Below are 15,087 nucleotides of genomic sequence, written 5' to 3'. Positions count from 1 at the left end.
ATAATATTTTTTATGGTACTTTTATTTATTTTTATTGAACAAACGGCTAGGAGGCATATGTAGTTTAGTGATAGGTACCGACGCCCATGGACACTCTATGCCGGCCTCGCGTTCGTTGCCGCGTTTAATTAAAAACAAAAAAGCCATACAATCAATAAATATTTCTGCCATTAGGCATCATTACTTATCACTAATGGTTTTTGTGCAATTAATTATAATTAGAATTAATAATATTAATAAATTATTTAATTATCAAAATCATTTAGTGTTTATGAAACAATTTTATGCGCTTTTACTAAACACTAAAATATTTTGTATTTCGGCGGTTATTTTATAAATACTTGTTGAACTTTATTATATTACGTTTTTTTTTCTAATTTAAACGAAACATTTTCAAGATGACTTTGCCTTTATGTTTAAATGATTTTTCTAAATAAGTTGTTTAACAATATCTGTTTTTTAGCGATTTTGCAAATATATACTATGGTATAGTAAAAGTTGTAGCTTATGCACATACAAAGGACTTTATGGTAAAACAAACATCGTGAAGAAACCGGTATACCTTAGGCCTCAACAAATAGAACAATTTTCAAATTATAAAAAAATATTAAAGTACCAATTAGTCAGTGATTTTTAATTATTTATATTATTACTTTGTGGATTAAGAAAATTGTAAACAATGTATATTTGATTGTAAATAAAATTAGCTTAAATACCAAATAAAATTAAAATTGTCAACTTTTAAGGTTTTCAATATTTTACAATTTTTCTTTCCATAAAAACCTCTCTCAAGCAGTTAGAAATCTACGAATTTGATACTTAAAATTGTGATTAATATAATTAAACTCTAAACGCTTCGCTTGTGACTAAACGTTATTATAAATTAAGTAAACGACGTAAATTAGCATATCTGTATTTCATGTCAGCGTTAGTTTATTTGTAAATACAACACTTCGTTCCAAATATTTTAATAATTCGACTGTTTATTATATTTATTCAAGATATTTAGAACTAAAGACTATTTTTATCTGTTCTGTACAAGGAAAATAATATAACCTTTTATTCAGTTTGAATTAGGTACATACATAAACAAATATCATATTAATTAAGATATTAGAAGCTTGAAAAAAAAACTATTCTAATATTTGGATCTAGCTTGATTTCTGCAGATCTAATTGGCAATCGGCAAAAGCCTCCTTCAACCTTTGCTTTGCTTTTCACAATGCCACTACAAGGATATATAAAACAAATTTTACTTTATAAAATATATATATTTTAACAAGATTTAATTTTAGACTTACGTAAACCTAACATTAATCCTAGATTAAGATACATATAATACAAAGTTGCAATAAGTATTACACATGATAAAAGTACCAGCGCTGTTAATTTAAGTAAAAACTCAACTTCATAGAATTCGAACATGGACATATTAGCATTCGGTGCCCGTAGATGCTTCGCTCCACCATGTCTCAGGATGTACTCTATCCACCAAACTGATCTCTCTAAAGGACTCTCTGGTTGATCGTTCATTAAATCACGGAGTTTTATTACGTTTTCTTTGAAACTGAAATGAAATGGATTTCGTATTGAGTTTGAAAATGGAAAGTGTTACGAATCCACTGAAGGTATTTTTGAACCGCGGCTCTTTGTGAATGGAAAAAGTCTCTAAGGAATGAGAGTGATTGTTTCATGAACCTTAAGCAATGCAGGTTGCAAAACATTTGGATTGGTAATATCCAGTGATGTATCAATATATCAATTTGGCTGTTAAATTGTCATATAATGCAATCGAGAGATATTTAAAGTACTTTGAAAATTGGTGGGATCATTTTTTGTTAGAAAACGATTGAAACAAAACCCTCATACACATTTTTTAAAGAACAAACGGGCAGTCTTATCTGATGTTGATTGATAACGACAGGACCGTTATCCTGCCTGTTTGCTCATTATATAGAATATAATATGCATGCACTGTACCAGGCTCGCAGGTGCGTTGCCGGATTTTATTTGCTTGCTAAAAGGATGTACCGTACTGTTGGTAGTTGATATGAAATTTAGTTTCAAATAACCTCATATCACCAACCAACCCATACGCACCTTATATTTTCGATGACAGTATGTATTGTGTTTAATAGTTTTTCTTCAGTTATTGTTTCCATATAAAGAGCCTGACCGATTTTATGATACTCATACAATTCAACATTGTACCATTGGTCACCAAGCATCGGTATGCCTACAAGTGGTACTCCAGCAGTGATCGCTTCATCTGTCGATTGTAAGCCTCCTTGTGTTATAAATAATTTTATATTTGGATGCCCTGTAATTAATGTAGAAGTATTTAAAAAAAACTGAAATTTAGGTACACATACAATTAAGTAAAGGAAAGAGAAATAATTTATAAGACTAAACTACATGAACTAACACTAAAAAGGCTTTTTTATTGTGTTCCCTTAAAATAATTCGTTAAACGTGTTAAACGCTTATACTTACTTAACAAATCCGATTGCGGTAGCCACTGAGCTGTTTTAACATTGTCTGTTTTTCCTGGAAGCTCATTTGTTTCCCATTTCCATAGGACTTCATAAGGTAATTTAGCAAAGACATTTAGGAACATCTGTATTGTTTCCTTTGGCAACATTGAGGAGCGAGCATTTGAACCTAAACTTAAATAAACCACACCATTTTTAGAAGAATCTAAATAGGATTGAAGTTCCTGCAATAAAAAGAACAATTTACCAGCTTCATATAACATAAAATTTATTCTACTACCGACAATCTGCATCACAAATTTGTATATTGGTAATAAAAAATGATAATTATTTCTAAATATTGTTTATTAAAATATATTTGTATTTGTTGTTAGAAATTATTTGTAATATATCACTATAATATACTGGACTTATAATTATACTTATATAATTATAAGTCCATTTTGTATGGTAATTTGCAGCACTTGTACAATATTAGTACAATATTTTTGCTTTTCAAAATATTCCACAAAAAACCATTGAATACAGTCTTTAAGACTAAGGATTTTCTTTCTTAGCAAAATGTGACGTTTAATTTATTTTAAGGAATCGATAAACATAAGAGCTATAGCTTTAAAAATCTTAATAGTAAATTGTGTCTTTAAATTTTGGTTCCAATTCAAACATAGTAATGACTGACCTTGGGAAGAGGTTTTTCCGGATTTTTATGGATTCCCCACATTGAAATCACATTCGGTGGCAGTGGTTGTCTATTACTCCATAATGGATGAATGTTCAAAAAAAGCATGTCAACTTTATTATAAAGTACATCATATGTTGGCATATCTTCCCCAAAATATTTAGTATAAATTTCACGTTCCTTTGTTTCTTGGGAATACCAAAAATTCATTAGGCGATAGTGGGTATACAGCTCGGAAAGCTTGTCCCAAAATGTTAAATTCAATAAACGTTGACGCATAGAAGGTGGATATAAAAATGGATGATTAGGAGCACCGATAATCTCAGCATTACCTAACATCATACCAAACGAGCTTCCAAGAACGACAGGTGCGTTAAATAAATGCGAGAACGAAATATACTGCCTCCCACATGCTTCAATGAATAACAGATCGAAATAGTCCTTATCTGTATTATTAATCAGTGTTTGTACTGGTTCTGATTGCACTTGTATTTCCACAAATTTTCCCATCATCGTTGACAAACCTTCTATGACATCAAATATTGTTTCTCTACTTCCAAATCTTTGATTGAGTTTCTGTAAATTTGGCTTCAAATATGTATAAGTAACATCGTGCACATCTATTTCTGTCAAATTCTCAGGACGGTTTTCTGTTGTGAACGCTGGATTTGGTGTGATTACGGTGACTTCATGACCTCTCCTAGCTAGCTCTTGGGTCAAAGGACGAAACACTACTTGATGACTTATCGAGGCCGTTGGAATCACGGCCAAAATTCTAGCACCATAACTTTTAGATACTAGCACTGACAAGAGAAACATTAAAATAAACCTGCTCATTCTGAAGATTATTATCAACTAAATAAAACATGAGACCACGTTCACTAACAAGTGTGTGTATTCTAATTAGATAATTATAACTACTTAGAAGCATTATAATTATACCATAAAACCTATTACAATTCCTGGGTCACCCTTATCATGTCTTTGATAGTCGTATTTCCTTAATGTCAATTCTTACATCAGAGCTTATACAATTATTAGACTAAATAGAATAGTACAACTAACGTACTTATATGAAGTAAGCAAGATATGATTGTAGCGGCGGTGGTTCAGTAAAGTAATATGTATGACGCAATTTTGTTGTATGAAATGTTATCTTATTTCTTAGGCCGAGTTACCTTCTGATGTTTGAATCTGGATATATTAATTCTATAGCTAACATCTTTAATTCTTTTTCTTGATTTCGTGTTCCACTAGGACTAGGTATTTATATAGGGTCAAAGTAACCTATACCTCATAGTCATTTATAATTAGAGTTATTAGAGATATTAAGTTTCACGACTGACAATTTCTGTGGGGATATCAATACCCTAAAACATTATTATAATGACATCAAATCAATCAGTGAGCCTTGTCTATGTAATGGTAAAGTTAGAAACTTCTGTATACAACTTAGATCTCAATGGTAATAAATATTCATGTAATCAAAATATTCCTTAAATTACAGGGACGGGCTCTGAATCTATAGGCCCATTTTGCTATAATTTTTATTGATTTATTTATTATTCATTAACACTTCGTTGCATTACATAAATGAAAAAAAAATTAAACATAATTTAATGAAAAGCAACTGGCCGCCTTATCGCTTTCGAGCGATTTCTCCAGACAACCACGGTGAGTTAAGGAAAAAATAACATGGATTAAATTACATAAGGTAGGCAAAAAGTGCAAAAATACATATTACAAATACAATAAGAAGGAAAAAAAAACATGCTTACCAGAAACAATAAATAAATAAATAAACTAAACTTATATAGGATACATAAAAAAAATTAAAAAGTGCACATGAATCATGATAATCTAATATAGCTATTTAAAAAATATTTTAAACATAACGTATAAAAGATTTCACAAATATAATTCCGAATTTGTTAGATAGGTTACGTTAGAGTAGGATTTATTGGCAAGGCTTACAATCTAAATATACAAAACAAAGTCGTGTCAGTTACACCACTTATAAATTAAGATCGGCTGGACCGTCCTTAGTTATCTCTTTTTTGATGTATTCGAGTTATAAGTAAAAAAAATACGGATAAGCTATCGAAAAACAATTAATTAATTAACTTTACGAATACAAACAGCATGTTGTGCCATCTGTCGACGAAACTCCGCAGTTTTGTCATCACGGGTCATTTTGGACTGCTGCATTGAAGCTGCCATTCTTCTTTCGCAATGGTTAACGATAAAACCATTCTGTATTTGCAAAAAAGTTAATTATTTAATTAAGCTAAAATAACATTAACTAAACAACGATATTATTAGACTGTTAGGCGGAACAAAGTTAGCTCTAGTGGTAAATAAAGACATCTATCTCATAAACTAATTTCATCATAACGTCCAAACGGGGGGTTGGCATTAGGTTTTTCATTGTTTTAGGACGAAATTTCTATTTGGCTATCGATGTTAAGGTCTAAGATATCCCATATTATGTTGTTTTCCCTGTCGAAGAAAGTTAGTCGTGGGTTGTGATTATTTAGGTTTATAAGTGACCTACTTATACGCATCCTTTAAAAAATCGTATAAACTGGTTTTGTCTATCAATATTGCGAAGGTTTAAACAAAAATTACTAAAATAATGATATATATATATATACATTTGATAGTGCATATATTTCGTAATTTCTGATTAAATCTAAGGTAAATCTAATGAATCCTTTACTTAATACAATAACGGAGGAAAGACTAAAATTAAGCATTTCTTCTTTCGAATATCAAAGTTTCTGAAAGGCCCCATTTGAAGATACTGCCTCTAAAGTTAAAACAGATAATTTGATGTAATGTAAATATGTATTATATCTCGTAATTGATATACCCCAAAGCGCTCTTCAATTAGCTTTAATTATATAGTACGTAGGTAACATTGAAAATGTTTAGAACTGGCCAGTTAGGAACATTGCTTTTGAAAACTTTTTTCAAATTTCAATTTTAGAACTCTTTGGTAACCCAATGTTATTATTGCATTCATTTGTCATTTGTTTTTGTAAATTGGCGGCATATCTAAAACTCTTGTTCATTTTCTAACCATTTCATTGTTGGGATGCCAACAGTCGAAAGGTCGAATTTAATGACGTGAAATAAGTGATTTCATGATGATTGGAACATAAGCCAAAATAAACGTATTTTTTTTTTATTTTGTTACCTAAGTATTAAACAATATAGATTTCTTATTCTGAAAGACAGAAAACGTTATTCTACATACAATGTACACACAGTACAAAATTTTACATAAATTTATAAGTTATCACTGAAAATAATTTATGTTTTTAAATATGTAAGAAAAAACAAATAATCGTTGTCACATTCCGTTTTAAACGTGGCTTCAGGCATTCGACCTTTTATACAAAAAACAAAAGCCAAAGAATTTAACATCAGCTTGAAGTGAGTTCTGAAATAATTTCATTTTGTTTGACATTAGCATATGTTTTACGATATAAACGCAACATTCAACCGTTCGTTATGTTACTACGAACACTTACAAAATATAACCGATGAGGTGACTTTGCGTTGCTTGCTTTTGAGGTGAATTCTTGACCAGGATCAAAAATTAGTCGAAAGTAATTTATTTATATAAGCTTTTTGACGTGAAAATGTCTTATAATTCGATGGAGCCGCCTGCACACAGGAAAAAACATGACTCATGCAGCGTTACCTCGCGGCGCGTCGTTACCTTGATGCGTTCCGCTTAAAGCTAGACGTGCAAGCGTATTTATGCGTACAAATAAATGTATCTTGATCAATTCAATTGTGATTTCCATTTAACTTCTTCTCTCACACAAAATATCTATCAATAAAAAATAAAAATAAAATATTTTGAAAAAGACAACCATTTGCTAGGTTTCATCGTCGTTTTGGATTTCTACTGACCTCGTAGGTAGTGCCATAAATTTCTACCCAGAATTGTCACTACTTTGACGTAGTGAAATTGAGCTATCTGCAATTATTTTCCTAAAGAGCAGTAGAGTAATATATAATCTAGAGTATTTTAGCTATAAAAGTTGAATATATGTTTTCGAAATATGAACATAGTTTTCATTTTTTAATATTTGATGAGGGTCATGAGAGTGATCCCATATATTCTTACTCGGCCGATCCTCATTTTTTGATTTGTCATTGTTGAGATTTACTCGGGTTAATTCAGACGCATATTTATTTTGATATATACTTTTCTTAATTATATTTGATAATTAGTTACGTCCACTAATTAGAATATTATAGTGTGTGTTCAGTGCGTTTTTTAAGAACTATTGTGTATCAGCGTCAGTCTAACTTATCTATTTCCCATACTAAAGGAATTTCCCAAAATCCTAATGGCTGACAATATTGTTTGCCTTTCTTCCTGGTAAGAAGACATTGTAGCGAGGTATGTACTCAGGACCTATTCTAGTATAAGATTGTGTATCGACGGCCACCGAACCGTTCTTAGTGGTATAATATGTATATAAATTTAAAGTGAAACTTTTAACTTCGAATTATTTTTTTTAATTAATAGAAATAATCGCAGCCATGTCGTCGATAATAGTTGACGAAATTTTAAAATTCTAAATTACAAAATACATTGCGACATTATGCTGTAAGATTTTTCATTTTTGAAACTTCAATCATAATTATTTGCTGTTATAATATTAATCAACTCAAATATTGTGTCTTTACTAAATTATATATATGTGTACTAGCAGACTCGGCCAGGCGTTGATGTGGCTGAGGTTTTCGTTATATTACATAGTAGTAAACTATTCATGGGAAACGGACGGTACGAGAACTTATGTAAGTAAGTTCTCCTACCGTAAGATAGCTAATGTGAAACACAGAGCCATCTGTTAGAATTGTACTAAATAATAAACAAATAATTTACAATAAAATAAAATTGTGACTATAATTAAAGATCTAAGCTTTCCTATCTTTAACTTTATATCGTACACATATATCAGTATAAAATTACGGCAATTATCATGCAAGAAGTTCACAAGTAACGAATATTATGCGGCGAAAATACTTGATTATACTAATGTTGCATTATCCGTAATGTCCACAATATCATTAGCTTAACTAAGCTAAACGGACGGAATTAGAATAATCATATTTAGCCCAGTCATATTAGGTAAGAAAAGGGGTCAACCTCGGAATGAAAGATAATAAGCTGCAAATTGGTATGAACCTTTGTTTTGTCATTCTGAATGTTGTCTCAAAAGTCACAATCGTTATCGTGTCCGCGTCTCAAGATATTCAAGGTCAAAGGTCACAAAAATCGGTTTTTCGCGAATATCTGGCTTCCTATCGGTTAAATGAGATTTGCATTTATTATAAAAGTTGTAGGCTATAAAATTCCCTACAACTTTTGTTTAAACTTTTTTTTCATACGACCAACCGTTTTGAAGGTAGAGCGCGAAGTGCACATCGTACAGTCATATACGGCCTAATGCAAGGTCAAGCGTGAGTTATGGTTATCAGTACGTTATAAAGTCAATTATTTACAATAATTATAATTATTAAACAATGCCTATTATTTATGTTCTAACTATTAATTATTTATATTTAATTAAAGTAAGTAACTTGATTATTTATATATAATTATTCATATTTAACTATTTAAGTATAAAATATTATTAATTCTGGATTATATATTTTAGTTTTATTTTAAGTTAAAATGATAGTAAGAGTATATATTTTACACATATTTTTATTTATTATTAAATACGGCATAATATACATTTATCAAAATGTGAGTTCAAATATCAAAAGTATCTTTGTTGATTTTAATTGTAATGAAATTGGAAATGGAAGCTAATTATCTTCTTCTTCTTCGTCTTCTTCTTCTTCTTGTCGCTCAAAAATGTTCGATTCATTGTCATCATCCTCATTATCTGTCATGTTCATCTCCAAACCTTCCAGAATATCGGGATCATATGTATTTTCTTCATCGGGATTACTTGGATACAGTGAAGCGTTGAGGCAAGCTTGTCCGTTGCACTGGCCGCAAGCTAAAGAACATTGTAGCCCTGATTTTCTGCATCCACAGCGGGAACCACAACCATTTTTGCAATTGCAAAATATTACGTTTAGTAGTTCGGCTGGTGCTGGAGGTAATAACGTTGGTATGGGCTCCAGGATTTCATTTTCAAGCATCCAGCCCCATTCTTGAGGTTCTAAGTCCTTCCCTAACCACGTTTGAATCTGGTAGTAGACACGTTTTATGTGTTGATGAGCTGCTACACTTGTTGGTGGAAGTGTTGACAGTTGTACAGGTTTATGTCTGTACGATGTGCACTTCGCGCTCTACCTTCAAAACGGTTGGTCGTATGAAAAAAAAGTTTAAACAAAAGTTGTAGGGAATTTTATAGCCTACAACTTTTATAATAAATGCAAATCTCATTTAACCGATAGGAAGCCAGATATTCGCGAAAAACCGATTTTTGTGACCTTTGACCTTGAATATCTTGAGACGCGGACACGATAACGATTGTGACTTTTGAGACAACATTTAGAATGACAAAACAAAGGTTCATACCAATTTGCAGCTTATTATCTTTCATTCCGAGGTGAAACCCCTAATATGACTGGGCTAATTAGGTTATAACAAAGGCGATCATTATATGTTAAGACGGGGTTGTAATAAGTAATTTATTTATTTTCAATTAATATTATGTTTTATGAAATTAAGTCAACGCAGTTAGAATGGTTTGAGTTTCCACCAATGCGTTCAAATACACACATGGATTTATCTGTTTTTATACGCAACTAACACTAAATAGTATGGTAGATAAAAAAAAAATCTTGCCTGTAAAACAAAATTGATTGATGGCGCCACTGGCTTTGCTATTTTAAAAAAGTGTTTGTTTAAGGTGTGACAATATTCAGAAACGCAGATATCATTCCCAAGTCCCAAGTAATTTAGGTTACGAAAATTACTTAAAAAATTGCCTAAATGTTGGCATGCAAAAATTTACAACAAAATGTCGCAATTTCTTGATTAGCAAGTTAAAATTCCGCCAGCCATAAATGACAATGTGGCTGTGATTATCCGTATTAAAAATTTATGATTTACTTTGAACTATATATTATCAGTGGCGTTGAGTAGTATGAGCATTGTTGGCCTAGTGGCTTCAGCGTGCGACTCTCATACCTGAGGTCGTAGGTTCGATCCCGGGCTGGGCACCAATGGACTTTCTTTCTATGCGCGTATTTAACATTTGCTGGAACGGTGAAGGAAAATATTGTGAGGAAACCGACATGTCTTAGACCCAAAAAGTCGACGACGTGTATCAGGCCAATGCCTCCAATGAGGCTGATCACCTACTTGCCTATTAGATTTAAAAATGATCGTGAAACAGATTCAGAAATCAGAGGCCAGGGCCTAAAGAGGTTGTAGCGCCACTGATTGATTGATTTATTTATGAAAGAGAAATTACTAACAAAATACACAGTAGCTTAACAAAGATCAAAAACTGAAATTAAAGTGTGTGTGCACTTTAATATCTCCTGCGCAGATTGCGAATGGCACCGATGTCTCAACCCACAGTAATACTCACTACTGCCGAATATTATTACAAGTATTTCTCTAAAAGTAAATTACTATTATTAGCTACAAAATTAATGGCTGATTAGATAGCGTATAGATTAGGTCGGTGTTTTTTCATTTCTGATTATCAATTACACTGCTCGATTTCTGTTTAAACCTTAACAATATTGATAGATTAAAACAGTGTACGGGGATCGTGACGGAGTAGAAAAAAAGAAATAAAACAAGCCAATGCACATGCGCACGAGTTATCCGACGATAAAACTCTGAAGCTTATATTGTTATATGGCAATTAGTGTAGTTGAGTAAATATACAAAAGAATCAATTCAATAAATAATTTCAATTTTTATCCCAGATCTAGTTTATTCTTGTATGTATCCAATAAGATACAAGTCGTACGGGTTTAGGGTTACCGTTATCGAATGAAGGAAGAAAATAATCCTCAAGTCAATTATGAATAAATAAAATAAACAGAGACTGTTTTGTGTTCAAAAATATAAACTTTCAAAAATAAGGGCACCCAAATATATTTAAATCTTTTTTTAGTAATCATAACAAACAAATATACAGAATTTACAATTTTCTTAATCTACATAGCAATAATACAAAAATTTAAAAGAAATAAACAGTTTGGTCCCTATGGCAGTGTACCTTTAACAACCTTTACATATATATACTATATAAACACACACATATATTATTAAAAATAATACGCGGCTCGCTAGTAATTCTACGCATTGTTACAAATGTAAAAAAAAAACCTTGACTTCAATAACATACCTAAATTAATCTATAATTTAGTTTTTGTATTTCACTGAATTTTTAATACCCCTTTAATTTGTTTTAAGTTTTTGCTTCGGCATTAAAGTGATATATGTGAAGTACAAAACCGCTACGACTAGCACCAATGGAAGCAGTAAGAGAGATGCCGCTTTTAGTACAAATTCTACTTCATAGAACTCCACCCAGGACATATTAGCATTTGCAGCTCGAAGGTGCTTCGCCCCTCCATGACGCAGCACATATTCTGTCCACCACACTGCGCGATCTAACGCACTCTGTGGCTGATCCTCCAAGAGTGTCCGCAGTTTTACTGTGTTTTCCCTGTAACTGTAAATTTATTCCACATTAAATCGATGTCTTTAAGTTGATGAAACTAGAAGAGAATTATGAGGATGTATATACGGTCGGCCCAAATTAATGATTATTACTCAATATGATATTAAATTCGTTATAACGGCTGTACATAAAGATTTTAATAACTAAAAAAAAACATATGTGCAATTCACACATGGTAGAAGTGAAACCTTCAAAAACATTTTTTTTATTATTAATCATATATAAATTAATCATTTTCCATTATCTAAATGTGTGTGTTCTTTTAAAACAGTATATTTTAATGATAAATTTTAATTTATAAGTTTAATATAAATTTTTAATTTGGGAAAAACTAAAACATCGAAAGTTTGAAATTCGATCAAATGAAAAAGCGGCAGTAAAGAGAGGCTGTATAATGCCTGCTATCTCATTTTCTCCCACGTTAAATCATATGATGAATTGATGTTTCTGTCTCTCTTTACCGCTGCATCCGGTTTGAAATCACGACGATTCGAAAGAAGTTTATCTATCTCATTTTCTCCCACGTTAAATCATATGAATTAATGTTTCTGTCTCTTTTTACTGTCGCTTTTTCGTTGCATCCGGTTTGAAATCACAACGATTCTAAAGAAGTTTCACTTCAATAATACAACGCTCAAAAATGTGAGGGTCCCAAATTTTCTCAAGACTACAAGAATTGTCTTTTTAATGAACATACCTGGTATCATTTATAACAGTATAAATAGCTGTTTCTAAAACTTCTTCAGTGAGGGTTTCCATGTCAAGTTTCATACCAATTTTGTAATATACATATTTATCTGTATTAAACCACTGGTCTCCAAGCATCGGCACCCCTATCGTTGGTACTCCAGCATTTATAGCCTCGTCAGTGGATTGCAAACCACCTTGCGTGATGAACAGTTTTACATTTGGATGTCCTAAAACACATAGAACATTACTGAAATTAATAATTTATATAGCTTTGATCTAATATCATTGAAAATAAAATTAACACATATTGATTTTATTAAAGCAAAAAGTGGTTGCCTGGAAGACTTGCTTATTAGATTTAAAAATTTATCATGAAACAGATTACGGATTAGGACGAGACCTTAAGAGGTTGTAGTGCCACTGATTTTTTTTAATTTAGATTTTGCATGAAATTGCGATGAGATATTACGTACTTAAATAATTAAGCAACGTCGTATTCCTTCCAAAAAAAGAAATATTACAAAAGTTAAAGGTTCTTTTACATTCCTTAAAAAGGGTTTTTTATAGAACATGGGGCAAACGGGCAGGAACTTAGCATCAGGTGAGCATGCCCCCCATGGCCACTCTCAATGCCAGAGGGCTCGCGAGTGCGTTGCCGGCCTTTTAAGAATTGGTATGCTCTTTTCTTGAAGAACCCTAAGTCGGATTGGTTCAGAAATACTTCAGTGGGCAGCTGGTTCCACAAAGTGGTGGTGTGGTTTTATTTAAACGTTTAAAAGTTAAAATTAACGAGACGCCGGAATCTTCGTTACTTACTTAATAAATCTGTTTGCGGTAGCCATTTTGATATCTTGATGTTTTCCGATTTACCAGGTAGTTCTGGCTTTTCCCATTTCCATAAGATATCGTAATTTAATCTAGCAAACACTCGCATAAATATTTCTATCCTATCAGCAGGTAGAACTGATGAGAGAACGTTGGAACCAAAACTTAAGTAAATCACACCGTTTTTGGATGAGTCGAGATAATTTTGAAGATCCTGAAAATTATAAGTATTTGTTAGAGAATTGTTAATGTTTTATTCAAGTGACTCGCTCCGGCCTTGCATGAGCAACCGTAACCCGTAAACCGTAAAATATAAAATAATACAATTAAAGTGTTACAATTAAGAAATAAAACCTGGTTTTTAGGTTTTTTAACTTTATAAAAAATTATGAATTGGAAGAGCCGTCTTCAAGTTAAGTGCTTTGCAATTCAGTTTAAATTATCTGGATAATTTGAAGCTTTTTTTTGGAGATTTTGAAGATTATTTTTAATTGAAATATACATAAACAACAAACTTCTATAGCTTTATAATCCTGTATGTTTTTAGGGGATATTCAAGTACTTACCGTAGGTAAGGCTTTTCTTTGGTTCTTATAAATACCCCAAATTGAAATGACGTTGGGTGGCAGAGGTTGATTACTTATCCACATTGGATGAATGTTCATAAACATCATATCAATATTATTATAAATTTCCTTGAAATCAGGCACATTTTTCCCCAAGATCTGTCGCCACAGATTACGATCCTCTATTTCCATTAATGACCACTGTCTTCGAAAGAATAAATTTTTGTATATCTCTTCAGCTTTTTCCCAAAATGTAAGATTAAATGTTCTTTGTTGAACTAGTGTTGGAAACAAAAACGGGTGTGTTAGAGCACCTATAGCAGTATCTTCATTTCCAAACATACCATATGAACTTATTAATATTACTGGAGCTTTAAAGACATAAGAGTAATAATATGCGTGTGTTTGCCAGGCTTCAACGAATATCAAATCAAATTTTTCTTGTCCGTTGATTAAATCTTGGATTCGTGGATGCCTTAATTGAACAGATGCCAACATAGTATTCATGAGTACAAAACTCTCAATCTGCGCAAACGAATCAGATTTCTTTCCCAATTTAACATTGAACGTAAAATTTTCCCTCATTACTTTGTATGAGATATCACGAATATCTATTTCTTTAAAGTTCTTTGTAGAATTGGCGGCAGAGTATATCGGATCTGTTGTTATGATTGTAAGATCATGTCCCCGCTTTGATAATTCTTGCATTAATGGTCTAAACACAACTTGATGGCTTACGGATGGAGTTGGAAATACCGCGAGAATCTTTGCTGTATTTGCTACAGTCAAAACATATGACAATACAAAAAATGTTAGCGTATACATTGTGAAGTTACTAAGTCTGTTGTCACTGACTTCACTTCACGTTTTACACTACGATAACAAGGGGTTAGATTGGCCTTTTAAATGGGCGTAATCTCTACCGCAGATAACAATCGCCGCTTTATTTTATTTTTATTATAAATGACGCGGATCATAGCGATGTCAGTCTACAAAATCAAGTCCATGCGTCGAATGGTCTCTTCATCAGCACCCTATATTTGGGAACTGGTAGTTTATTTACAGTTTTAACCACTATTTTTATCGGATTTTCTTTTTAAGTGCGCAAATCCTTGAACGAAGAAAAAATGCGTGTCAAT

General features: G+C 31.9%; 2 protein-coding genes across 2 annotated transcripts; both read right to left on the bottom strand.

Annotated features, from left to right (window-relative positions):
- Positions 1–1,260: 1,260 nt before the first annotated feature.
- On the bottom strand, positions 1,261–4,134 carry LOC110999365 (UDP-glucosyltransferase 2). Its single transcript, XM_022268380.2, has 4 exons — positions 3,172–4,134; positions 2,494–2,716; positions 2,101–2,320; positions 1,261–1,567 (listed from the first exon to the last, which is right to left on the bottom strand). The coding sequence occupies exons 1-4, from the start codon at positions 4,006–4,008 to the stop codon at positions 1,276–1,278; spliced, it is 1,572 nt and encodes a 523-aa protein (XP_022124072.2). The 5' UTR covers positions 4,009–4,134; the 3' UTR covers positions 1,261–1,275.
- A 7,319-nt stretch (positions 4,135–11,453) lies between these two features.
- LOC110999362 (UDP-glycosyltransferase UGT5) lies at positions 11,454–14,841 on the bottom strand. Its single transcript, XM_022268376.2, has 4 exons — positions 13,949–14,841; positions 13,374–13,596; positions 12,565–12,784; positions 11,454–11,858 (listed from the first exon to the last, which is right to left on the bottom strand). The coding sequence occupies exons 1-4, from the start codon at positions 14,771–14,773 to the stop codon at positions 11,582–11,584; spliced, it is 1,545 nt and encodes a 514-aa protein (XP_022124068.2). The 5' UTR covers positions 14,774–14,841; the 3' UTR covers positions 11,454–11,581.
- Positions 14,842–15,087: the final 246 nt, after the last annotated feature.

Source organism: Pieris rapae, chromosome 18 (genome assembly GCF_905147795.1).
Source record: "Pieris rapae chromosome 18, ilPieRapa1.1, whole genome shotgun sequence".
Taxonomy (NCBI): Eukaryota; Metazoa; Arthropoda; class Insecta; order Lepidoptera; family Pieridae; genus Pieris; species Pieris rapae.
The sequence above is the reverse complement of the archived record's forward strand: the minus strand, read 5'-3'. Positions and strand labels throughout refer to the sequence as shown.